The 26,962-nt window shown below is 31.9% G+C and overlaps 2 protein-coding genes across 2 annotated transcripts in view; both read left to right on the top strand.

The window, feature by feature from the left end:
• Positions 1-26,962, top strand: part of LOC144847623 (uncharacterized) — a 61,884-nt gene that overhangs the window by 29,628 nt on the left and 5,294 nt on the right. The window lies entirely within an intron of this gene.
• On the top strand, positions 9,155-26,848 carry LOC144848203 (uncharacterized). Its single transcript, XM_078704914.1, has 13 exons — positions 9,155-9,658; positions 10,158-10,295; positions 10,480-10,621; positions 13,782-13,823; positions 17,129-17,170; positions 20,211-20,382; positions 22,874-22,980; positions 23,889-24,131; positions 24,723-24,892; positions 25,608-25,697; positions 25,889-26,047; positions 26,438-26,683; positions 26,837-26,848. Exons 1-13 carry the CDS (start codon positions 9,155-9,157, stop codon positions 26,846-26,848), a joined length of 2,067 nt encoding a protein of 688 aa, XP_078561040.1.

Genomic DNA, 26,962 nt, shown 5'->3' on the forward strand with positions numbered 1-26,962 from the left:
TTAGAAACATTCTTACTTTTTTAAAATCAGGTCAATGGTTATTTTTTTAAAGCATAACAGGCATCGCAATGCAGGTCTCCAGGGATATATGAATTTTAAATGCAAATTCTAACCTGCACCCATCACAATAATTCTCTTTTTCATGTGGAAATACTGTGTAGTGTGATGAATTTCTAGGATTCAGTTTCCAGTAACGAATTAATCATTTGATCTGCTTCATTATTCTTCTGGTTGACGTAAATTTAAAACGCCTGCTGGTCAGGCTCGTCTGTCTTAAAATTGTATTGTATATATAATTATGGTTAATAAAACTAAAGAATTAGTAGGAATATGGTCTGTATTTATTATTTACAAAAGTACTCGTACATCCTATTCCAGATACATATGACCCACCAAAAATATTTTTTTTTCAAATGTAATGTTTTCGGGTTCGAATTTGAATTTGTTGTATTTGTTAAATCTGCTGGGTGGAGGGAGTGGTATAAATGCGCCGCCGCTGCATGCCCCTCCCATTTATGTCGGTTTTGACCAATCAAACATCTTTATCGTACTTTTTTATTGCATGTGTTTTTTTTACGAGAAACAATTTAGTACTCTTTTTCAATCTAAAAACGTACGTACTACGGTGGATGGGCGGCAGGCCCGGCGGCAGGAAATGGTTTCGCATTCGAGACTTATAAAAGTGAGTATTGTGCCAATTTATTAATGTTGGTTGAAATTAGTATAAAGAATTGTTATGATGGCAACTAGGCTAGGCCTAGGGCCTAGGCCCTGGCTGTCACAGCTGAGTGAGGCTGAGAGGTAACCTAGCCTAGGCCCTACCCTAACTAATAAGAGGCGAATCCCGGCCCCTCCTTCCTAGGCCTAGCTAGGCTAGTTCTACAGTAGCTAGAACCCCAGACCAGGGTACCTAGTATTAGAGGTGTTTTTTTTTTAAATCCTAGAGGTCGGATGGTCGTCAAGTCGCCATTCCTTTTTAAAGTGGAGCTCCACCCAGAAAATTGCTATTTTTTATACATTTCAACTATTACTGAAAAAGTATAGGGCCTAATGTATTAAAAAACACTATTTTCTGACCGATTTTTTAGAAATTAGTTTTTGGAAAATATTGCCATATATTCCCTGTTATAATATAAGCTGAGAAAGTCTGAGTGAAGCTCCACTTGAAACAACAACAAGACGAAGCTTTTCAAAAAAGAAGCCAACACAGTAAACTATAACACTCAGTAATTCTCACACAGTCATCCATAATTTTTGCTAACTCCCACCCAACATTACAAACTCTACCTGAACGTGTCTAATTAAATTAGGCTAGACCTATATATATATAAAACATTTGTATGCCTACATAATCTTTTTTAATCTTTCTATCCTAGGCCTAGTCTAGGCCCTACATGTTTTTATATTTTATATTAAAAACTTCCTGTTATTTAGATTTATAATAAATACCCAAGTATGTTATTGATATAAAGTAAATTGTTATGGCATGTACATAGGCCAACAATTATTAGAAATAAAGAAAAGAAACAAAAAAACGACCCTATGATTTTAATTCATCAACCGAAATTTAACAAAAATTGGGTAAATTTTCATTTTCACTATCAATCTAGGTGGGTATTTTTAATCTATTTCCTTCTGTATGACCTTGTGAATATAATTTTTGTCTGTGTGCAGTGAACAGGTATAAATGTCAACAATGGCATTCCTTTAGGTAATTGAAATAACAATAAACCAAATTATATTGAGGAAGGTATACAGTAGTAGTAGGCCTAATGATTGGCTATAGCATATCATGTGGTGACGCTTACAGTATTTGTACACTGAAATTCAGTTGGATTTCTGTTTGTTTATTATAATATTATTCTTGACTTTGAACCCGAAATATGTTAACAGCATTTTTAATTATATTATACATAAAAAGGTATATAAAGGTAAGTCCTGTATTCATTTCTGAACGTAGTAGGGTAATGAGCTGTTAGGAGCTTGTTTCACTAAGCCTAGGCATGTGGTAGGGTGGCCAGTTCCGCCTTATCCTCCCTAGTATTTTCAACCAGGTACTCCTTTTGAATTGAACCCGGGTCTCTGTAGTGTATTCTGTTCTTAATTTATATCAATGATCTTCCAAATTCTTCGTTTGTTTGCAGATGACACTAATTTATTTCATTCATTTGCTCCCAATCTTCTTGATCTGACTGTTATTAACACTCAATTCCAGAAAGTCATAGATTGGTGCAACGCAAACAAATTGACAATTAATCTTGATAAAACTAATTATATGATTTTCCACTCTAAAAATAAACAAATTACACAACGGGGCTCATTGACTGTTAATAATGAAATAATTAAAGAAAGTACTTGTATTAATTTTGTGGGTATTAAATTTGATAAGTTTCTTTCATGGAAGTATCACATTTATGATATTAAAGCAAAAATTAAGAAAAAGGCTGGTTTGTTATTTAGGTTGAGACATTTTGTTCCTAGAAAAACTCTAATCATGCTTTATAATTCATTTATTTATCCAATCATAACTTATGGCATTGAAGTTTGGGCTAGTACATTTGAATCTTTCTTAAATCCTGTTTTAATCTTACAAAAAATGATATAAAAAACCTTCATACGCGAGAAAAAAGTTCACGATATTACACTCCACTCAGGGGTTTAAATATATCATGCTATTAACGCTTGCACACACACAGGGCCAAGGCGGTAATTAAAACTGAAATGGAAAATGGTGTATTGTTGGAGCGTGATGATGTCAGCATTCACACGAGGCGCGAGCTACAGTAGACAACGTGACCCTGCTGGTGGTACTGTAGTACTGTAGGAGTGCGTGTGTTTTGAAAATAACTCAGTTGTGGGTATTTTCCGAAGATTTTAAATCGTGTTTTCTTTTTCCTAGAAATAAGTGCGTCTTACACATCGACTACATAAAAAATACTAATATTTCAGTCTCCATTATGGGTGTGTGACTTGTACACCGAAATATACGGTAATTGTTTTTATGTTTTACAAATAATATACCACAGTAAAACATTGCAATTTAATACTTTGTTGAAACTGTCACCGTCATAGTCGATTGAAATAGTAAAGTACATGTAACGTTACATCACTATGACGTTTATATTTTATGTAATTATTACAGTATTAATTAATACAAACGTTGAGAAGCAACTGTCAGTAATAAAGTTTATTTGTATATGTGTTTATATAATGTAAAACAGTTTGTGAAAAACACCTCTATTCGGGGCAAATCGTAAATTCGCTTTAATCGTAAATAAATAATTACCTAAATCAACATAATTAGTAGGCCTAATGATTTTCAATGATACCGCAGTTTGGGTAAACGCAATGTAGTAAACAGTTTATGAAAAACAGCAGGGGCAAAACCTAAATTTTAATCGTCATTATATAGTTATCTAACTCAACTTAATTAATAGGCCTAATGGTTTTCAATTGCTGGTAAAATTTGGTACGAAAAGTATGAACCCACTTTCAAAGGATTGAGAAAAAGGTCATGCATGATTTACTGACTGTCCTTAATACGAATACGAATAAAACTCTAAATACGTCCTATAAAAACCTACGTCCAGATGGCTCTCGAATACAGGAACTTTGCCGTTAATAACTGGAAATTGTAAAAACGAACATAGAGCGGATACAGTAAAACATAATGTAATCTGTAACCAAATATAATATCATCATGATTGATGATGATTGAACTGCAGTTGAAAAAACTGCAAGTTGATTGTGCATTCCACCTATGCAGTCACAGATTGAAAAAAATGGATTGAATTTCTACTTGCCTTTTTGATTTTACGATGCCTCAGGGAAGAGAGATTGGAATGTTCCATTTATCGCATTAAATCTATCAAAATAGTATTTTTTTAAAGAAAATCGGCCTGTCTTCAACATTATGATGCTGTACTTGAGCTGTTCAACCGGTTTTCAACTATTAAAAACAATTACTGTAGAAGGAGATAGGTAAATGCGAAGCATCCTCGTATTATTGTGTGTGGGTATTTTTCAAGATGGACATCCATTAGACAGTGTATACCACGAAAACACCCTAAAACCTAAATTCGTTTTAATTGTCAATAACTAATTATCTAACTCAATTTAATTAGTACACAGGGTTACATTAGGTGGTTAAAATCAGTAAAGTACGAACCAACTTTATATACCATCGAGTAAACATTCTAGAAGTAATGCCCGATTTACCGAATTTTGCCCTTACGTAAATTTATATATAGATAAAATTATACTCTTAGTTAAGTAATACTACTCCAACATACTAACTTGACCCAGAAATAAGCTGATATAGTAATAACATTTCCAAATAATACTGTGCTAATCAAAATTTTTATTTGTTGTTTTTTTTTTTTTCAGAAGTAAAGACGATAGAAAATAAGTACTGTTTGACAACATGGCTGCATCAGGTACAGTAGATCCTCACTCATTAAAATCCTGAATTTCACATACACCTATTCTTAAGATGGCATCCGTGACACAGTGGGCCGTTTCGCCCTAAGAAAGGCATTTTAAACGGCTTGCAACATGGGATATAGCATCCGAGGTCTTAACGGCCGTAAACAGATGGCGTGCACACTCGCGTCAGTTTGGACAAAAAGTGTTTTGAGGGTGCTTTTGATTTAAACATTAGCGCAAGCTAATGTTGAAACATTTTTACGGTTTTTAGTTGAAACGGTTTTTAGTAATATATTTTGTATATCAACATTGTAAAATTCAATCAAATATGATACTGCATGTTTGTTAAATAAACGTGTGTGACCATCACTTGCGTGACCTATTGCAAATGGCCTATAGAAAACTATTTATCTAATTCAAATCTAGTACACATCTTTTTGCTATGACATTTTAATGAAATTATTATTAAAAACTAGCACAAAACCTTAAAAGAGATCTTGCACAAACCACTTCCAAACTACTTTATATTGATTATACCATGTTTTGAATTACAGAAAAAATTTCATGAATATTTTTTATTGAATTGTGTCAAAAAGTATGGCTTTCTTTGGGGTGAATAATGTATATTTTTAAATAAATTGAGATATATCACAGTACAAACTGCACACACATAGCACCAACCTAAAAAAACTTGCAAACATTCTCAAAACTACTTTTTAATAATAATAATAATAATAATAATAATAATAATAATAATATTTATTTGTATTGTTTGAAGGTTTGCATGGCGAAATCGAATGTTGATATAAAGTTTGCGGTACACCACGTGTATTAGTTCTGAAAAGAACTGTTGAGTTTCTCGACGTTTCGATCAATGTACTTTGATCGTCCTCAGGAGTGAGAATGTTCTTTCTCACTCCTGAGGACGATCAAAGTACATTGATCGAAACGTCGAGAAACTCAACAGTTCTTTTCAGAACTAATACACGTGGTGTACCGCAAACTTTATATCAACAATATTTATTTGGCAAAGTACGTTTTACAATTCATCTTGCCAGGAGCAAGTAATAGGCATGAGCCCAAACAGAAAACTGCTCTTACTCCATCATTATTATAAAATACAAAAATAACAAAACTAAATAGTACAAATTAATAAAAAACAAAACAAAACAAAGTTGTAATGGGATACACCAATTAAAAATAAGCTACATTGAATAAACAATATAAACAATTACAACCTAATATTTTGAGATCAAATGTTTTATTGATTATAAACTTGGACTATACAAAAGACAATTTATGGAAACAAAATTGGCTTGAATATGTATTAGTGTAATTCACAAGAAAGAAAAAAACATAAATTAATAAATATATTAAAGAAAACAGGGCTAAAATTTCTATTTAAACCACTTTATCCGATCTTAACTGGTCCTATGAAATATATATTTAACGTTCATCATTTCTAGGAACTAAATACTGTAGTTCTTGTATACTAATTTAAATTTTGAAGTTGTAGATGCAGTTTTAATATCTACATGGATTGAATTTCATAATTTAGCTCCATGGTATTAGAGTTCTTGATCAAATTATTTGTACATTTAGGTAAAAGATAATCATTTGAATTGCGTGTATGACTATGTAGTTGACTATGTTTCATAAAGTAGTTATTAAATGATTTTTTTTATTTTCGTATTTGTACATAAACAAAGCAGATTGCAAACTATTGATCACAAATATATTATTAATGTTTTAAATTTAGAGAAAAATGGTTTTGTTTGGGCTAGATAAGTTGATTTAGAGAAAATATTAAGTCCTTTTTTCTGTAATTTAAGAGATAGTAACAACAGTTCCCCAAAACAAGTTAGTACAATACGACAAATATGGAAGAACCATGGTATTATATACTGTAATGAAAAAAAGAATATTTGATTGAAGTTTTCTCATTACTCAAATAATCCTTGACACCTTAGAAATTGTTTTCAGTTAATTTGGGTGTCAATTGTGATTCCAAGAAAATTTGTTTGTATGTTGTTTTTCTTTAATTAAAAGATTATCAATTTTAATGTTTAATTATTATTCACTTGCGAAATATAAAAAATTAGTTTTATCAATATTCAACGAAAGTTTATTACAAAATACAGAATACAGAAATTTAATGGTCCAAAAGGAAATTTGTTTCGTTGACAAGCTCAAACAATTATAAATATAAAAAGTCATGAATGCAAAAATTAATGTTGAACCAATCTGAGAAATACAGTAATTTCCTATTAAGTGTTTCAAAAAGTGTATTAATATTTTTATGGTATAAAAATATATATATTTGTATTATCAGCAAATAATATATAATTTAATAAGAGTTTAAGATATCATTTACAAAAATAAGGATCCTTGTGGTACCCTGCAGTTTACAGGCAATAAATTAGAAGTATGTGAATTGAAAATATGTAGGCCTACAAACTGTTTTCTATCGTAAAGATAATTTGATAATAATAGAAGAGGGAGTCCTCTGATGCCATAATGTTCCAAGTTTATGTTTTCAATAATATTAATAGTGTTGAAGGCTTTCAATAAATCCATAAAGACTCCAACAGTATGTTTATTTTCAGATTTAGCAGAGGAGATTTTGTTGCAGATATCTAGTAATGCTAGGTCAGTTGAGTGTTCTTTACGGAAACCATGTACTAATTAGGGTGAAGAATATCAATAGTGTTTAAAAAATCAATGAGCCTATTATAACTTTTAAAACACTTTCGAAAAGCATGAAAGAAGCGATATTTAGAAATAATGTGACATCTTTTTTATGAATAGGGATAATAAATCACAGTAAGAATGGATAAGTTAAAAATATGACAAAGTGGTCGGGCTATAAATAAAGGGAACGCTTCTCATCACTGACCACCTCTCTTAACAACCACACCTCTCTTAACGACCACACCTCTCATTAGTGACGACCTCTATTAAAGGACCGCTTCTCATAATTGACCCCTCCCGTCACAACGACCTCTCGAAAATGACCACCGTCTCTGTTAAGGGACCACTTCTTATAACATTTTCTACATTAGCTGGCAACAGTAACTACATAAGCTGGGAGGCAATTTTCGTTACTACATAAGCTGTTGACCGTTTCTACATTAGCTGGAGGTTTTACTACATTAGCGGTGGATTGTTCTACATTAACGGTTGTTTCGACATTAGCTGGCGTTTTCTACATTAGCAGTTGTAACAGTGCGGATAACTAATAAAAACACACACAAACGGAAAATTAAATTTAATTCAAATAATAAAAAATAAATAAAACTTTGTTGCGGATAACCAATTTTAAAACAACAAACATAAACAGTTCATGAGTACTGTAAATAAATTTAACTGAAATTTTTATTAGGTTTTAGTTTGAGGCATCAATTATTGTACAGTACTAACTGGGTGCAGGTCAACTCGGCCCTAAACCGTCTCGGCCAAAGTCAAGTCAACCCCACGTCAACTCGGCCCCAAGTCAAGTCGGCCTCAAGTCAACTCGGCCTCAAGTCAACTCGGCCTCACATCATCTCGGCCTCAAGTCAACTCGGCTAAATACTAATCGGTCAATTTGGCACAATTAAAGTATGGAACGCAAAAAGTGCTAATATACCTAGTTAATATTTTAAATGGCAGGATTACTAAGGTTAGGTCTACACATAGGCCAAGACAAAATAAAATGGAAAATTCAATATAAATTATAACACACTCGGTTGTTTTTCGTTTAATTGATATGTAGTATTTATTTAAATATTATTAGTTGTGGTGTTATTGTTTAGTCTCAGTATGTGTTTTCACGCTGCTGCTTTAGCCTGCTACGTCCCAAGAGGATGACTCATTTAGAAGCTGAAAGCAAGCAGCAGTTATAGTACTAGAGGCTGACGTTTTTGCTAAATTGTAAACTCGACTATAATTTATAGATCCCAGCTGCTGGACCCAAAAAACATCTGGGAAAAGAGGGTCTATGAGGGCTCACGGTTGAACAATTTTGGATTCTCGCCCTTTCATTGGTTGACGCGAATCAACAGACTGGAAAGAATTTTCTCACTTGAAGCAAAGAATATCACTCATTGCTTGAAGTCACGTTGTCTCTAGAGGGTTTTCAGTTGCATGCCTTGAGGTCAAACACACACACAGTACATTAAAGTTCAAAATTGACCATTTTTAAATGGGCATGTGATTCATAATTAAAGAACTATCTTTGATTTGTATGTATTTTTTAGATTAAAGGACATCTTTTTAATAATTAATCATAAATATATCTGAAGAAAGAACAATGATTAATTTTAAAATGTCGAGCAGCGTTTTTTGTAAGAAATAATTTTTGTTTATGTAGGCCTATATAGCCTATTTTGATACCAGGATTTTCCTAGAATGAATCAAAATATTCTTAGATATAGATAGATATCACTAGATTACAGTAAAATAAAAATGTTTATAAAAAATATATATTTAAAATTATTTTATTTTATCAATTCGTTTTCGCTTTTTGCGTTCCATACTTTATTGGGGCCGAGTTGACCGATTAGTTTTTGGCCGAGTTGACGTGGGGCCGATTTTACGTGAGGCCGACTTGACTTGGGGCCGACTTGACTAGGGGCCGACTTGACTTTGGCCGAGATGGTTTAGGGCTGAGTTGGATCGAATTCTACTAACTATTTTAAACTGACAACACAGGTTTCTGTTTAATACAGCAGGTAAAATTACAGAGGTTATGGACTGTACAGGTGGTACTCTTTACCTTAAGGATGAAGATATACAATTGGTCATAAATCCAGGAGCAATTGAAGAGGGAAAGAAAGTTGACATTTCTCTAGAAAATATTTGGGACAAAACAAAAGATCCTGCATTAAACAAATTTGAAACAATAGTTTCACCTACCATAAGATGTGGACCACCAGGTACAGTCTTCAAAAAGCATTGTACCCTGTCATTCCCATACAATGCTGTAAATGAAGAGAGTTTGGAATTCACGGTACTTGTTAAAGAAAACTTTCAAGATAAATGGAGAAGAATTAAGCTAGGAAGTGATGACAAGGACATACATTTTTACTTACACAATGGTCGATGTGTGATAAATTTAATTCATTTCACATGGATGAAATTGTTAGGTTTTGGCAATGGTGGTAAAAAAAAATTATCATTTGGTGTGTTTGGAAAGATGCTTCAAGATTACTATAAACTTCGAGTAAGAGCTTGGCCTCCAGGGAACCAGAAGGTAATTATATATCTTTACTACAATAGGAAAAACATGTCCCACAAAAGCACCTAATATTTATTAATAAACACTTTCAATATAATTGTGTGTGTGTGTGTGTGCTATAGCAAATTATTAGATTGAATGCCTGCACTTTATCTTACCTATCCTTTTTGGGCCAAATGTCCCATAAGGCTACAAGATGCTCTCTCCAATCAGTTTTGTTTCTAGCTTTAACTCTAGCTTCATTCCATGATCTTCAGCCTAATCTATCTCTTTCCTTCTCCACTGTGCGCCTCCAGGTTGTTTTGGGTCGACCCACTCGACGTTTCCCTTCTGGCATCATTATTTCTGCGTTAGACATAACATATGGCCATCTGATTTTTAAGATTCCTCTCAAGCATTTGAATTGAAAGATAATCCAATTTCTTCTTGTTTCGCAGCCATAAAGTAGTACAGTGAATTAAATAATCTGATTTTTTTGGTTTAGACTGGACTATTATTTTGACTTAATTTCCAGGCAGTAATGAATGAGGAAAAAGAATTTGGTGAAGAAATGTTAGAAATGCCTACAAAAATAAACGTGTTGCGTGAAGATTTGGTAGTCCAAGTAAAAACCAACAATGGATGGCATATACCTAAGTCATCCCAAACACAGGTTTGTAGATATAAATTACAATAAATAATAACAAAACCATAAATAAACTAAAAAAACATTCTTTTAAGATTTGTTGTAATTTGTTTGCATCAATTTGCAAAGTATGGAAGTTGATAATATCATCTAAATACTGAATAGAAAGATATTTATATGCAAGTTTTAATATTCATATTTTATTTTTCAGACTTTCAGTTGTGAAGATCTATGGAATGATATTCCATGGAAGATATTCTTGTTTACAAGACGTGATCCATCAAAGGATGTTCTAAGAGCAATAGTATTACTATCACAAAGAGAAAATGTTCTTCTTAAGTGTGACATTTGTTGTAAGTTACCAATGAATGTATACGAAAGCCCATTAATGCCATTTTAAGTATATGTAATTAGTAATTCGTTTGAACGGATTAATAATCTGTTCAAACGAATTAGTAATCCGTTCAAACGAATTGCAACATATACAACAAGTGCCATTTAAAGTATACGATTACTAATCCGTTCAAACGAATTACTAATTTGTTTAAACGGATTACTAATTTGTTCAAACAGATTACTAATCCGTTCAAACGGATTACTAATTTGTTTAAACAGATTACTAATTCGTTCAAACGAATTACTAATTTGTTTAAACGGATTATTAATCCGTTCAAACGAATTACTAATTCGTTCAAACGAATTAGTAATCCGTTTAAACGAATTAAAACAAATTAATAATCCGTTTAATCAAATTAGTAATTCGTTTGAACGAATTAGTAATTCGTTTGAACAAATTAGTAATCCGTTTAAACAAATTATTAATTTAATTATTAATTTGTTTAAACAAATTAATAATTTGTTTAAACGGATTACTAATTCGTTAGAACGAATTAGTAATTCGTTTGAACAAATTAGTAATCCGTTTAAACAAATTACTAATCCGTTTGAACGGATTCCTAATTCGTTTTAACAGATTACTAATCCGTTCAAACGAATTACTAATTTGTTTAAATAGATTAATAATCTGTTCAAACGAATTAGGAATCCGTTCAAACGGATTAGTAATTTGTTTAAACGGATTACTAATTTGTTCAAACGAATTACTAATTCGTTTGAACGAATTAGTAATCCGTTTAAACAAATTAAAAATTTGTTTAAACGGATTACTAATTCGTTCAAACGAATTACTAATTCGTTCAAACAGATTAGTAATCCGTTTAAACAAATTATTAATTAATAATACTTAAAATGGCATTAATGGGCTTTCGTAAATGTAAGCCAAGGAAATGCAATTAACCAAATGTAACTACTGTAAGCCTAGTCTATTATCTATTAATTTTTCCAGTCCATCATAATATTTTTTTTTTATTGATGTGGACATTTTCAAGGCCAGCTTGTGTTAATGTAATTTTGTTGTTTTATTTATTTATTTATTTGTTCTTTCTTTAAACTGAAATACACTTTCAATACAGATGTACTGATTTCCAAAGTGGTTCAGTAAACATATTTACAACAAAAATAAAATATAAAAGAAAAACAAAAAGAAAGAAAACAGATATAAAACTATTTACAATTGTGAAGGCAAAAAGGTTAATACATATATGATTTCTATAGTGAAGATTTAAAAGTTGCCAAAGACATATTATGGAGTTCTGATTTTATGTTATTTGGTAGAGAATTCCATAATTTAGTTGATCTATAAACAGAAGTTCTTTTACCCTGAGAGTTATTCCATAACGGAATAGATAAATCATTATTACTTTGGGAGCGAGTGCATTTATTATGGTTATCTACAGTAAATTGAAATAATATTGTTAAGTATCTTGGAGCTATTTCTTTTAAACATTTAAATAGCATTATAAGAATATTTTCATTCCATTTTTCTGTAAGTCTACTCCATCCAAGAGTACTTAAGATATCATTAATAGAGGTATACATGTCTACTGATAACAATATTCTACCTAATCTGTTGATTAATAATAGACACAGTTCACCAGCTATAAAATTCAGCCAAAAGTATGCAAGAATTCAATTAAAATCACAAATTTGTTTATTTTATTACCTACTAGAAGTGTAGACGATGGTTCTCGGAATGATAATGACTCGGGTAAAAAGGTTTTAGGACATTCTGGCCTGGACGTTTTCGGTCGGTTACCATTATTGAAATGCTTGATATTCGTAAAACTAAACATACTCACTAACCTCTTTCACAGTGTCTTAGATGATTATTATTATTATTATATTTTAATTATTATTAGTGTTTATTGTTTGGTAGGGCCCTTATAGTGTGGATGTGGGGAGGCGGAGTTAATTTGAGGGAGGTGCTTATTTGAGGGATACATTCAATTTTTTAGTTTTAATAATATGGTACATTTACAAATAAAATCGATAGATAGATATGAAAATTGGTAAAAAAGAATAACAAATGCTTGGTAAATTGTAGATAACAGTCCGATGAAATCTACTTAAAATAGTATAATTGTGTTATAAATATAATACAATATTGTGTGTATAAATGTGTATGGGCGTTTATTAGATGGTAGTTGTGGGGTGGGGTAATTATTAATTGATGTTTTATTGAGGAGGTGTCCCGAGCGTTTATTCAAATAAATACCATCCTAATTGGTATAATTAATACATTATTCTGCGATACAGTGAGTCGTTTTGGCCTCATAGGGAAGACGTTTTAGACAGCTTGCAACATGGGCAGAAGTATCCCAGGGTCCTAACGGGACACAGATAGCGCACAGTATACATTAAGTCCTGGCAGCTTACTCAAAAACTTGGCTATCGGGGTTTCATTCGATTTCAAACAAAAGCTCTTATCATCAGTTCTCTCGATGTAATTTTATATACTTATTCCCCACAATATACTCCTATGTTTTATGAATATATTTAATTAGATCTTTATGTACTACTATACCTTCACACGCGGGGTCCGCTATCGCCACCAATGGCCAACTTAGTTGAAACCAACCATGCAGGAAGTTGCAAGGTGATTGACACGTCACCTTACCGTGAACCCGGGAATTTCTTCTACCGCGCGTAGAGTTAAAAATCTACCGATGAAACTCTTTATAATATCTTCCTAAGATAGAAATATGGAACAATATCGTAATAGTGGAAACTAATGTTATCAAATCTACGTTTCGCGGTACATCTAAGATAAATAAGGCGGAGATTTGTCCCGAAGTTTTTCCATTGTGCTCGCCTATGTCAGAATTAACCATAATTTATATATAGATTAATGGCATGATAATAATAACCGTAAATACATGATTTTGTTGAGTGATTAAAACAGTTGAATTAGCACGCAACCATTTTACTACGTACAGCCGTAGACATGCAACCAAAAAAATGTAATTACTAGAATTTGTTAAAGCAATCAGACAAAAATCGAAGAAGAAAAAAGTAGAACATCACTGTAACAATTATAGGTTAATTAAAGATATCACAGATTTTTATATTTATGCTATTTACTAAAATTTACTTTCTGCTTACTAATTCTTACAGGTGAAGCTAGACCAAAAGAAATCAGTTCAAAAAGTCCAGAAGGTATGTTTATAATCCATGTTACCATTTTCTTGTTTGGAAATACCATGTCTCTGTTATAGTACAGTATGTATGTATATTTGATGATATTGGGTGTTTGCAGTGGCATTTAGAACACCCTGTATTTTATATATTCTTGTTCAGTACAATTTCTTATCAGTATCTAATGTCTTAAAGTAACAAAGTGTACTGTCCAAAAAACATCATTTTTGTAAAGTGGCAAGAGTTAAATTGTGATTTGTAATTTTCAAAACAAAATTTGATTTAATGTACAGGTTTTTTGATACAAGTAGTTTTAAAAAACATATTTCTTTTCAAATTAACCCGTTTGTTTTTCGCGTTGCTGTTCTATTGTTATTCAAATTTATACCCTATGTGTTTCTAAATTCGTTTCTGATCTATTTAATAATAGATTACCTCACAGTTTTTCTGATTATTTTGAAACTACCGATCATGCATATAATACAAGAATTAATCATTATTTTAATTTAGCCATTCCCCCTTGTCGTATTAATTGTGGACGATTTAGAATCTCTTTTTCTGGTGCTGTTATTTGGAATGATTTACCTTTAGAATTACGAACAATTACATCTTATAGATTTGCTTTCTCTAAACAACTTAAAGAATTACTTTTATTTAAGTATATAAAAGAATAATCTATAATTTACAATGTTTTATATATTGTTAATCCATCAGATATTATCTATTGAACTGATATGGTTTTGTTTATTACAGTACAGTACATACAGCATCTTATGTTATGTTATGTTATTTATTTATTATTTGTTTTTGACGTTATCAAATTTTTATTTTCTTTTAAGTTCTGTTATTTATTTGTTAATTTCGTAGCTTTAGTTAGTTAAGATGTTTTAAAAGGTACCAAGCTTGATTAGCTTCGGCTATATCTTGGCTACCTCTTGTATTGATTAATTGTTTGATACAATAAAGAAGAAGAATAAATTAATCTATTGCTAGTTGATAATTAGTTTTTTAGTACCAGCGTGTGTCCTTCATTTCATTCTGTATAGGTATATACTTACAGAACATGCCTATTGACTTTCAGGGAAATTGATATATTGGTCATGTCACAAAAGCTTATCTTCCGTACGATATTTTTAATAGCACGAATTCAGTCTTCTTTTAATATGGACATATTCTTTGACATGGACCAAAATATTAGTTGACTGGTCACGCGGTTAAAGCTCAGGTACAGGCATGAATTTTAAATATAATATTTGGTTAATTGTACATAAATCAAATATTTGTAACAGAAATCAAGATGAAAAAACATGAATTTCCCTTAATATGGTCAAATACAAAATTTGGCAAAATTCTTCCATAAAAACCAGGAAGACTTTTTTTTCAGTAGTTAGGTAGTTAACCTAATGTAATAACATGTCTGGTGACTCCCTAGAAGGTGAAAAAAGATGGTGGATATACGGTGGATAATTTTTGCTATAGCATGAAAATAAAAATCTGAAGTTGAATAAAAATACCAGAAATGTAATATTCAAGTTATATTACCTATATTTAGTCATCTGATAACATTTTTTACCACACCGTTTATTTTTCATAGCTTTTTAAAATGCCTCTCTATTCACAAAATTTGTGTACAAAAGAATAGAGATTTTACTGTGTAATTTGAACTATCCCCCACTGATAAGAAAGTGCTTATTTTCAACAAGCTTGTGTAACACAAATAAAATCCCAAACATTATGAAACATAGGGGAAACTATAGACCGATAATTATTGAAATGTATGATCAATAAAAATTTTTTGCCTGCACCTGGCCTTTAAACTTACTATGGGTTAAGGCAGAGGCGCCGCAAATCGGCACAGCTTCAAGACACTCCTCAACTCCTGGTCAATCTTGATTTTAGAAAGGTCATTATTGCAATGATTGAGTTTGTTTGTATTAAAAATTATTTAAACAAGTTATAAACCCCAGCAGGATTTGAACCATGTAAAGCTAATACCTACAGCAAAAAAAATGTATCATTCATCATGCTCCCTATCAGTGGATATATTTTGCCAAGTACTTTCATCTGTCTGTTTGTTTGTTAGCAGGATTATTCAAAAAGTAATTACAAGATATTTACCAAAATGAAAATAAAGATAGATATGTGGTCAAGGAGGCAATCCGGACCACGGTCCCAAGTCTGGACCACTTTTTAGTATAATTTTCAATTTTCTGCTAGTGTTAAAAGATAGGACAGAATTTTCAAAACCTGGCGAAGCAGTCTTAAAGTAAGAAGTAGACTGAAATTGCATTTTCTTGAGAACTACTTGTCCAAAAAACTTCATTTTTGTACAAGAGGCAATTAAGAGTTATAATTTGTGATTTGTAATTTTAAAACATAATTTGATTTTTTGATACGAGTACTTTTAAAAAACCTATTTCTTTTCAAATTCACCCGTTTGTTTTTTGGCATTGCTGTTCTATTGTTGTTCAAATGAAACTATTGTTTGTTGAAAGGCTGGTTAACCATTACACCACACTCGCATACACATGCTTGTTGTGAAATTAGTCTAAATCACACACAGTATTAAGACACACACAAATATATATACATATATTTTCATGGAGAAATCTCATGTACAGTAGGAGAATTTTACAGTAGGTGGAGGTACATATGAACTCTCGGAGTGGCTGTCTAGTTTAGTATTTGTTATTGATTGATTTCATTATTATTTAGTCGGGATGGAAACATTTTTAATAACTGAAGCAAGTATAAAGAGAAGAAGTAGGCTAATTTTTACCAATGATTAGTATTATGTGCATAGTAAAATATCTTGTAGGTTAGCAGTAGGGTGAAAGAGACTAAAAGATGAAATAGCCAGTGGTGAAAATCAATTTTTTGTATTCTTTTGTGAAGGAAAGTTTAGAAATACCATTTACAGTATATAAAACTTTTTACAGATAATCCTGGAACATCAAGACAGACAGTTAAATATCGAGAAGGTAATTTGGTATTATCATCTATTTTATCAATGCAAAGTTACGATACTGTACTCCCAAAGGCATTTGGCTTAAATGGCATTGACCTATACTGTATATATCTAATTTTGGAATAAGCAAAGAAGTATTCTGCTGATCATTATGGCCCTCTTGCCAAATCACATCAAAAATTCCCAGCCCAAATCACCATTTAGAACAACCAAGCTACATTGAACAAAACAATTGTAATATGAAATATAATATTTAAAAAAAACACATTAACAGTACTGGTGACATGTGTACTGTAAAAAAAAACTGAATGCTGACTCTTACTGTTTAGTATAGTAAACTGTAAACACTTTTTTGCAGATGAACCCGGACCTTCAAGGCAGTTTGTAAGAAATCCAGAAGGTATGTTTTTCATCATATCATTTTATAAACAAATTTACATAAAAAATTGAGCTATTCTCCATTTTTGTAGACCTATTTTGTAAATTTGTGCATTCACTGGCTAAAAGAATAAAGGATAGTTTAGAAATTAATACTAATGACTCTTTACTGTTCAGTATAGTAAATTGTAAACACTTTTTTACAGATGAAGTTTATTGTAATTGTTCTACCACCAATACTAACTGTTCCCTCATGTGCGTCACTCATAATACTTGTAATAATAATAATGAAAAGAGTTGGTGAAAGTAAGCATCCTTGTCTAACCCCTACTACCCCGAAACCAATCTCCAGTGCTTCCATTGTACAACAGCACTTTTTCATACAATATAATAATGCAATAATATCAAACAAAATTGAACTATTTTATGCCTTTAACCATTTCCCATTCATAACTAGTTTTCTAGTTGAAAAATGGAACTAGAAAACTTTTTCTAGACTCTTAAAATAGCCAACATTGTGTTTGTAAATTGGTTGGCATTGAGCCAATTTTGAGTTTGATTTAATTTTATCATGTGTAGCAGTTAACATCAATGGACATCATTTAAAATATAGCGTACAGTATATATCGTCGCTCGGCACACGAACCGACGAAATCCGCAAATTTCCATTTCGAGAAAATCGCGATTGTAAAAAAATGGAAAAGAAAAATCACAAAACAGTTGCGAAATATAATGTAGCCTGATGTAAAAAGATCATTTCAACTTTTGTAAATAATGCAAAAACGTAAACTTGGTTTATTTAATTATTAATTTATACATTATTTGATCTCTACATAAGGCAAGGCAATGTTAGATTGTTAAAATAAACATTTTTAATTCAATTTTCCCTTTGTAGGCCTAAGTATGGGCACTTAAAAAAAACCCAGTCTATCGAAAGCTCTCTCGTAGACGTTTCTAGGCCTAGCTTAGTTGGGCTTAGTTTTGTAGGTCTAGCTGGTAAAGAGCGGTAGCATACGAACATCGTACGCATAGGCCTAGCCTGACGTTGTCTCGTTGCTGAATTAATTGTCTTCCTTTTTTGGCAAAATCTGTTAATACTAATTGTAGTAGGGATTATTATGTCTTCCAGCTCGATATTTGTCCCAAAATAGATTTAGCTAATTTTGTTATTATTGAGATGCTGAATCCAAAAAAGTTAGGTGCCCTTTTTTTTCGACCATTGTATTTCAAAATGGCCGACGTTCCATACTAAACTTGGTCATCCAAGATATCATTGGAAAGGGAATGTAATACTGATCATTTTATTCCATTACACCCATATCAATAAACGAATAGTTACATAGTTATTTTGCAATAAAACAAATCACGTGACCAATATAGGTCAAAAGGTCAACATGCAATTTCACCAAGTACTGTACACTGTTTGGTATTCTTATTATATAATATTACATACATATACACATGCTATTATTATGCCCAAGTCTAACTGCTTTCCCAAAATCACATTAAAATGCAGCACACAGAAGTCATTTGATAGGAAGTTGTTTGGTCACATCTTTTTTATTCTGAATACAGTTTTATTAATGTTTGTTTGATTTTCTTTCTACTTTGTCATAATTGTCCATTTATATGTTTTATATTACAGTATATATTGTCCTAATACTGAATAAGTATGATACTGGATTACACTTAACTTAGGACTACGCCATAAAATGTCAAGTTTCCAAGTTATTTAAAATAAAAATAACTTTAGTCTGTGAACAAAGATGAAATAAACTGTTGTCAAATCACATCTTTGTTTTGTTTCGTTGGATAGCTTTTAAAATTCTGAATCTATTTTATTTTCTGTTTTCGTAAAAAGAAAATGCTACGGGTCATGGTATCATTTGCGTAGCGTTCAAAATCATTGTGTTATTTTTGTCAAACCGGGTACCACACAATATAAAGCCATCTCTGTCCAGAATGCCAATGTTAATTGGCATGCCTTTCTATTTGAACGTCAGATGAAGTGCAGCAAACAGAATATTTGCATTTGATATTATTATACAGTCTTCAGAAGTTTTTAATAAAATTAAAATCAATTAGTTTTCCTCAAATCATCTGAAACCGTGGAAGATTATTCGCCTAATTATCATATACAGTAGAGGAGCTGTTTTCTATCCTGCCTTCATGGTCACACAAATATGCAGATACAAGAATATGTACATAAATTAATTTAAATAAGCAACACATTTTTTATCAATTTACTTTAAATATATATAGGCTTACAACATGCAATCAACACAATTGTTTGTTTTTGCCCGTATAGCCATAATTCTTCTCTATTGGCAGAAAACCATGTTTGAAAAAACAACATAGACACCACTGCACTTGATAGTTATAAAGAAAACTACATTAACTATTAGCAGATAAGACAAATCTAGATTACTTTCCAAAGTTACGTTTCTGCTGTAGTAGTTGTATGAACTTGCTCGAATAAAAGGTACTAAATCAATGACTTTACCTCCAAGATCAGACAAAAATTTTGCGTCGCACCTAATTTACCTGCAAAGCAATGGTTATTTGATCTTATTTTTAGTCGCGTGGACGCGACTCTATAGTTCACTATGTCGGTCGGTCGGTCGGTCTGTTGAGTAAATGTGATGAAAATTCTAGCAAAAGTCTGAATGCTACTACTAGTGAATTTATCGATAATCTAAGTGACAAATATAAAGATAGTCTTTTACTTGCTGAAAAGGACTCTTCATTTTGTATGGTGAAGTGAAGTGTGAATTGCCGTCATCCAGCGCTTCCTGTCCTGATGTGTAAAGTCCCTCATATTATTATAGGTCAACCGCTGCCCTTTGGGATTTTATTGGTTATAAAATTTAAAAGTTTGTAAACATTGACATACATAGACAGTTTTCATGCATTTTTTTGTCAATAACATTCTTATTTTAAATTTGTTGGCAATGTGTCAATCTTAAGTTTGATGTTGTGTATCAGTCGACATCAATGAAAACATTATAGTAAATATGTAATTATACTGTATTGCTAAATGTGTGCTAATTGTTTCTATTTAGGTTTCAAAGAATTCACTCCATCAGAAATACTTTCACGAGGACCAGAAGCATTAAAAGCATTTAATGAAGCTCTGAAGGAAGGGGAAACTGAAGTTAAGCAAGGCAGAACTATTTTTGTAGGTCTTGAAAGAGTTGGAAAAACTTCTACTATCAATTCTCTGTTACGGAAAGAGTAAGCATCTCTCAGATTATATTTATTTACAAAGACATACTGTAAGCTTAAATTTTAAGTATTTCAGGATGCTGATAATTAAGTGAACATTTCTGAACTCTTAAATTTACACTTCCCCCAAGTAACGATTAAAAGACTTCTTAAAGATAAGCCATGGGTAAATAATGCATTTAAAGGTATCGTTTCTAGACGGCAAGCAGCTTTTGCAATTGACCCCATGTCTGCCGAATATAAGAAACTTAGAAATTTATCTAATCGAATGGCTAAATCTTTGAGAGGTGATTTTTATCGTAATAGTATTGCCCAGTTATTCTCGTCCGATTCTAAATCTTGGTGGAGGGGTATTAAACAATTTCTTAATCTGGGCAAGACACTAAGTACTTTAAAACTATGGCTAATGACTTATGTAACGGTAACGTATACGAGCTTAAGTTAGTGGTTTTTTCCAGTCCCTTACTTCTGAGTTCAAACCCCTTGAACCAAAAACCAATGCTAGTAACACTGTAGTTCCACCCCATTTTTATTATCACGCCAGAGACAATTGAGTCTAAGCTTAAACTTGTGAAATGTAATAAAGCCCCAGGCCCGGACGGAATCCCTCCGTGGGTACTACGTGATTTTGCCAATGTCCTTTCCAAGCCAATAAGTGCAATAGTTAACTCCAGTTTAAGGGAAGGGGTTCTCCCCATGCTTTGGAAGTCTGCCGATATAATCCCCATTCCAAAGGTTAATCCACCTAAGGTTCTTGAGAATGACTTGCGTCCTATTTCGCTGACTTCCACCACCATGAAAGTTATTGAAGGGATCATAGGGGAAATGATTTGGGTCCAAATTAAAGATAAAATCAAGTTGAATCAATTTGGTTGTCTACCACTGACGCTCTTATAAATTTGTTAACTGAATGCTTTACTGCTACTGATCAAGGAGATGAAATGAGATTATTATTGCTTGATTTCAAAAAGGCTTATGATTTAATTGATCATAATATATTAATTGATAAATTGTATAATTTAGGGGTCGAAGACCATCTAATCTCTTGGATCTATGCTTTTCTATGTGATAGAAAACAACGTGTTAAACTAGGCGATGAATTGTCCCCTTGGACAGTCGTTAAGGGCGGTATCCCCCAGGGATCCTGGTTGGGGCCCATGTTGTTTATCATCTTTGTCGACGATCTTCTGGATGGGGTGCCGTGCATGAAATACATGGACGACACCTCCATCCATGAACGCGTCGGCAAAGATGGGGCAACTGTACTCCAAACCACTCTTGACGAAACTGTCCAGTGGGCTAAGGATAATAATATGTCCCTTAATATTAAGAAAACGAAAGAGATGAGAATTAGTTGTAAAAGGTCAAAGACTGCTTTTGAGCCACTTCATGTAGGAAATTGTAATCTGGAACGTGTTGAAGAATTTAAACTTCTTGGTGTAATTATTTCTCATAATTTGTCATGGCAACCTCATATTGACAAAATGATTAGTAAATGTAATTCTAGAATGTACTTTCTCAAACAGGTGCAGGCCTGGATGCCCCCGCACTTGTCCAATTTTATACTAGTATCATTAGACCAATATTAGAATATGCGGCCCCAGTTTGGGGATCAAATATTACGAAGCAACAGAGTCAAAACTTGAACAAATTCAGAGAAGGGCCTTTAAATGTATTTTTCCGCATGCTACTTATTCCGATGCCTGCAGCTTCCTTGGTTTTTCTACTTTAGAAGACCGCCGTGTTCGACTGTGCAAGGATTTTTTCGTTAAAATCAAAGACCCCAGTCACAGATTGAATCATTTGTTACCGGAGGCTCCTTCTGCTGCTTATAATCTTAGAAGACTCCGTGAGTTCTGTATCCCTAGAGTTAAAACTAACCGTTCAAAAACGTTTATTATTAATCACGGACTATTCCAAAAATGGTAAACATTTAGTGTTATGTTTCCGCGACCTTCCGTACCATTGTGTATAAATATTTTTGAAAATTTTTGAAGTTTTTAACATTTTTTAAATTTGTAAAAATTTTTTTAAAACTTTTACATTTTTATAATGCAGGCCTATATCAATATTCTGATGTTTTCAGTTAAACCTGTTTTTAACATTTTGAATATATATTTATTGTTTTTATATTAAGTGATAGTTTATTGTAATTTTGTTTTATATTTTGATTGTATGTTCTACCTTTCTAAATGTCTTTTATATTTTTATATTGCATTTTATTCTGAGTGAAACGCTTTTGTTAAACTTCAATCTTTCGTTTGATTGCAATAAAGTTCTATTCGTATTCGTATTCGTAAGTGATAGAAAGATGAAATTGGAGGTCTGTTAACTTGTAGCACAAATCAAAGGTGGTAAACAGTTCATATGTTGCTGTAATTAATGTATAATTGTTATCGTTTCTCTCCTACTGTACTGTTAATTAAATTTTAAAATGAAAGCATTGCATACAGTAGTTTAAATTATAATACTTTTCATGCAAACATTTTGTTTTGGATAGTTTTAATGCTAAGCAAGAAATAACTGATGCCATAGCAACAACAAAGCTTGTGTGCACTCAAGATGCTGCTGATGAAACGTTGTTGGAAGAAAAATCACAAGATACTTGTAAGTGTGCTGTAGTCAAATGCCTTGTTGTTCTTCCTATCTAATCATTGCAATTAGTGACTCTCATAAGTGGACTTTTTTTGTGTGCAATTTTTATACTTTTTTAGTATAGTTTACCTCCTGTAAAGATTGATTCCCAATTGGACTAAAAAAAACAACGTACACAAAGCAAGCAACAGTTTGGTTTGGTCACATCCTTGCATTGCATCCTTTTGACAATGTAAAATTGCTTTAAAATTATCTAAGAATATTGTTGAATCAAGACTTTGATTTTTAACTGCATTATAACACTCTAGGCCGATCTTCCAAAGTCATAGGCTATAGAAACATTTTGGCTATATAACCGATATTGCCTTTTTAACAGTTGTATTATAACATTTTAGATCCTCCTTGAGAAAAATATCTCTCTGGACTGTATTTATGAAATAATTGCTTTAAAAGATCTCAATGTTATAATACATATCTAAGCAGGCAATTTCTGTATAATATCACGGCATTGTCACTACTTTACTAGGCTATCACAGGGGCGGATTTAGGATTTTGATAAAGAGGGGGCCGATATGGGTAAATATACATCTTTTTTTTTCTAGATGCCCAGAGATAGCATCTGAGTCGTTTTGACCGGTCGATTCTTGTCATATAGTTATATGAATATAGTGCGTTTTATAGACTATATTTAATATAAAGGCTGTTTTCCTGTCGACATAACGTTACGACAAGTTGCGTTGAGTTGCATTGAATTTTCACATGGTTAAAGTTGAAAATAAATAACGATAACAATGATCGAGCCCCAAATCCCCTCCCACCCCAAGTCCGCCCCTGTATCATGAAGTGCTTTTCTTTTGTATGCAACAAAACATACTTCTGTATGGAACATTAAGACACTATTTTTTCTTTAATAATTGAAGCTTATGGCCTTTATGAGAATGCTATCGCAGACGAAATGGTGAACATTATAGAGAGTGAGAGACTGAGAGAAGCATCAATAAAAGCAGCTTCTGATTCTGACATAGGAGAAACATCTATAAAACCAGTGTTAGAGAGTGAACCCCAAAGGGAATATAAAGTGGACGTACCAGAAAAGTCAAATCGGGGATCCAAGCGAGAAAAAAAAGGGAAGCATAAAGACACGTCAAAACGTACAAAACAAGGTAAGCATTTAGCATCCTACAATTCATGTAGACTATAAAGTTAATGGTACAGTCCTATGAACACAGTAGAAGAGAGTAACTATAACATTTTGTATACTGTTGTCGGTATAATATATACCGTCCACCTGGAAGTTGTATTGACCATTTTTCTGAATCACTAGACAGTGTTCTAAGTAAAATTGATTCTAAAAATAAGAAGTGTCACATTATGGGGGATATAAATATTGATCTAATTAAATATCATCACAGCAGTGGAAAACTATCTTGATCTACTTCTTTCACATTCTTTTTATCCCACTATATCGAAACCTACCAGAATAACTACAACAACTGCCTCTCTAATTGATCACTTATATACCAACCAAAATCATTCTAATATTTCCTCCGGTGTTCTTATTACAGATATTTCTGACCATCTTCCCATTTTTCAACTTATTCATGATGACCAATGCCATTATAACAAGCCTACTGATAGACTGTCTCCCCGTATCATTTAATGACCATGACCTTTTTCGGGCAACCTTCAATCTCAAAATTAAATGCATTTTAGAATTAGAATTAATAATCAACATATTGTATTAATTTCATCAGAGAAAAAGACAGAAATGCCTGAAAACATCCAAAAAACATTTGAGGAAAAACTTAAAAAAAGAGGAGAGATAATGTTTCAAAAGGAAGATGGCTCAAAGGTGACAAGTAAAGAATTTGTTATGAACATCTGGGACTTTGGAGGCCAGCCAATCTATCATGTGATGCAGCGGGTAAATTATTGTTTGCTTATAAATTCTACCTTGTGATGTTTCCAGTACAATAGTGGAGATACAAACACTAAAATACTTTAGTTTAAGAACAAAATAATAATATCTATGAAAAACACAGCAATTTGTGGATGTCAGAAAATTGGGTTAATGTTTAGATGCCAATAGTGGACTAAAATGAATAAAGATGAAGACAGCTTAATGTTCTTGTTTTACCAACTGGTGACATCTACACAAGTCACACAATTTATCAATATTTAAAATACTATTTTCCTCAAAGACAGCATAAATGGGTATCCTATAGTTTTACAATGAAAAATTGTCTAATTTCTTCATTTATGTACACATATATTTATGTTTATCTATTTATCAGCCTTAAAACAATATGGTCTTATGGCACATCATAATTCACGTGTGACATAATACCATTGGAAATGTGCTATAAGAATCTTGAAAACAAAAGGTTTAATAAGAATCACATGCATTTGTTTTGAACATACCTGTAATTACTTACTGTATTTGAACTGTAAACAATTAAATCATGAGTTCAACAGAAGGCTTGAGCCAAGGTAATTTTAATATTAAAAAAATAGAAATAAAACAAACATAGAAAAATTTAGATCACAAGATATTGAATAGCCAGAACTCTTATATACATGTGTGTTATTTATTATATTAAACTATTACTTTCATTATTTTAATTGTCAATGTCTCTCAGATCTTCATGGTATCTTTTGCTGTTGTCTGTGTAGTATTCAACCTGTGTGATGATCTTGATGCCCCAGCAAAGGTTTTGGATCCAACAACTGTAAGAATTTAAATATGTATTTATTTTTTTAATTGTATGATTATATATTGAATTTTTATGTACTTACAGTTAGTTTCTTTAGTTTATTGTATTTTGTTTTAGAAAATCAAAGCAGAAATTTGTCACAATTCTCTTTAAAAGAATTGAAAAAAAATATTTTAAAGATATTTTACATGAAATGTTGCATTTAGGGTGAGGTGTATGATCATCGAATGACAAATCTGGAGATCATTCTTTATTGGATTCAGTCTGTGTACACAAACAGTAGACCTGATGCAAAGACAAATGATGGTCAGCCTACTCCTCCTATATTACTGATAGGTACACATTTAAATGGTTTTCAGGGAAATGTAAGTAAGAGCTTAGTCCAACTGATATACAACTTAATATACATTTAAAAATCATGTACAGTATTTGAACAATTATAAGATGTGATATATAAAGAATATATATTCTGAACTCTCCGAAAGTAAATTTTTCAATCAACACAAAACATGCTGCTTCCATCTTTCAAGTACTATTACTTGCATCTGTCCTCTGTGCATGTGGTACAAGCATGTGAAACAACCAATCAAATAGAAGATAATCAAATAAGATTATACTGTCATATATTTATTGTGTTATATATAATGATATACAGTACAACAGGAATAGCAATATTCACTTCTAGGCGCTGATTTAAAAATTATACTAAAAAACCAATCAAACTAAAACCTCTATCAAATAAACTTTCATTTCAGATTGAACACTTAAAGGAGAAAATATGGCAAGCCCTGGAAGGCAAACCATATAGAGATATGGTGTGTTCAACTATCTTTACCATTGAAAACAGTTTACCATTTGCAATGAGTAATGCTTCAGACATCATAAAGAAAATACTTGATTTTTCAAGAAAAATGATCCGCATTTTGCCAATAAAATGGCTACGAGTCCTGCAGGAAATCCAAAAGTTGAAAAGTGAACACATCTATCTACCAACTTCTCAGGTTAGGCACACAAAAATGTTTTAAATCATATATTATTCTAAGTAAAATAATGTTTCCAAACAAGTAACATTCTATAAAGTAAGTTAAGTTCAGGTTACAAAGTTGCAAGAAAAAATTAAACATGCCTAAAACAGTTTTCAAATGTTCACACAGAATGTTCAGTAAATAGACATAGGATTTATAGATTCAGACCATTTGTTAAACATAATCTCATCAGTTTTTTAAGGGAAAAAAGTAGAAGTAAAAGTAATACTGTATATAAAGTTTAATCCAATCTTC

Source organism: Antedon bifida, chromosome 7 (genome assembly GCF_963402885.1).
Source record: "Antedon bifida chromosome 7, ecAntBifi1.1, whole genome shotgun sequence".
Classification (NCBI taxonomy): Eukaryota; Metazoa; Echinodermata; class Crinoidea; order Comatulida; family Antedonidae; genus Antedon; species Antedon bifida.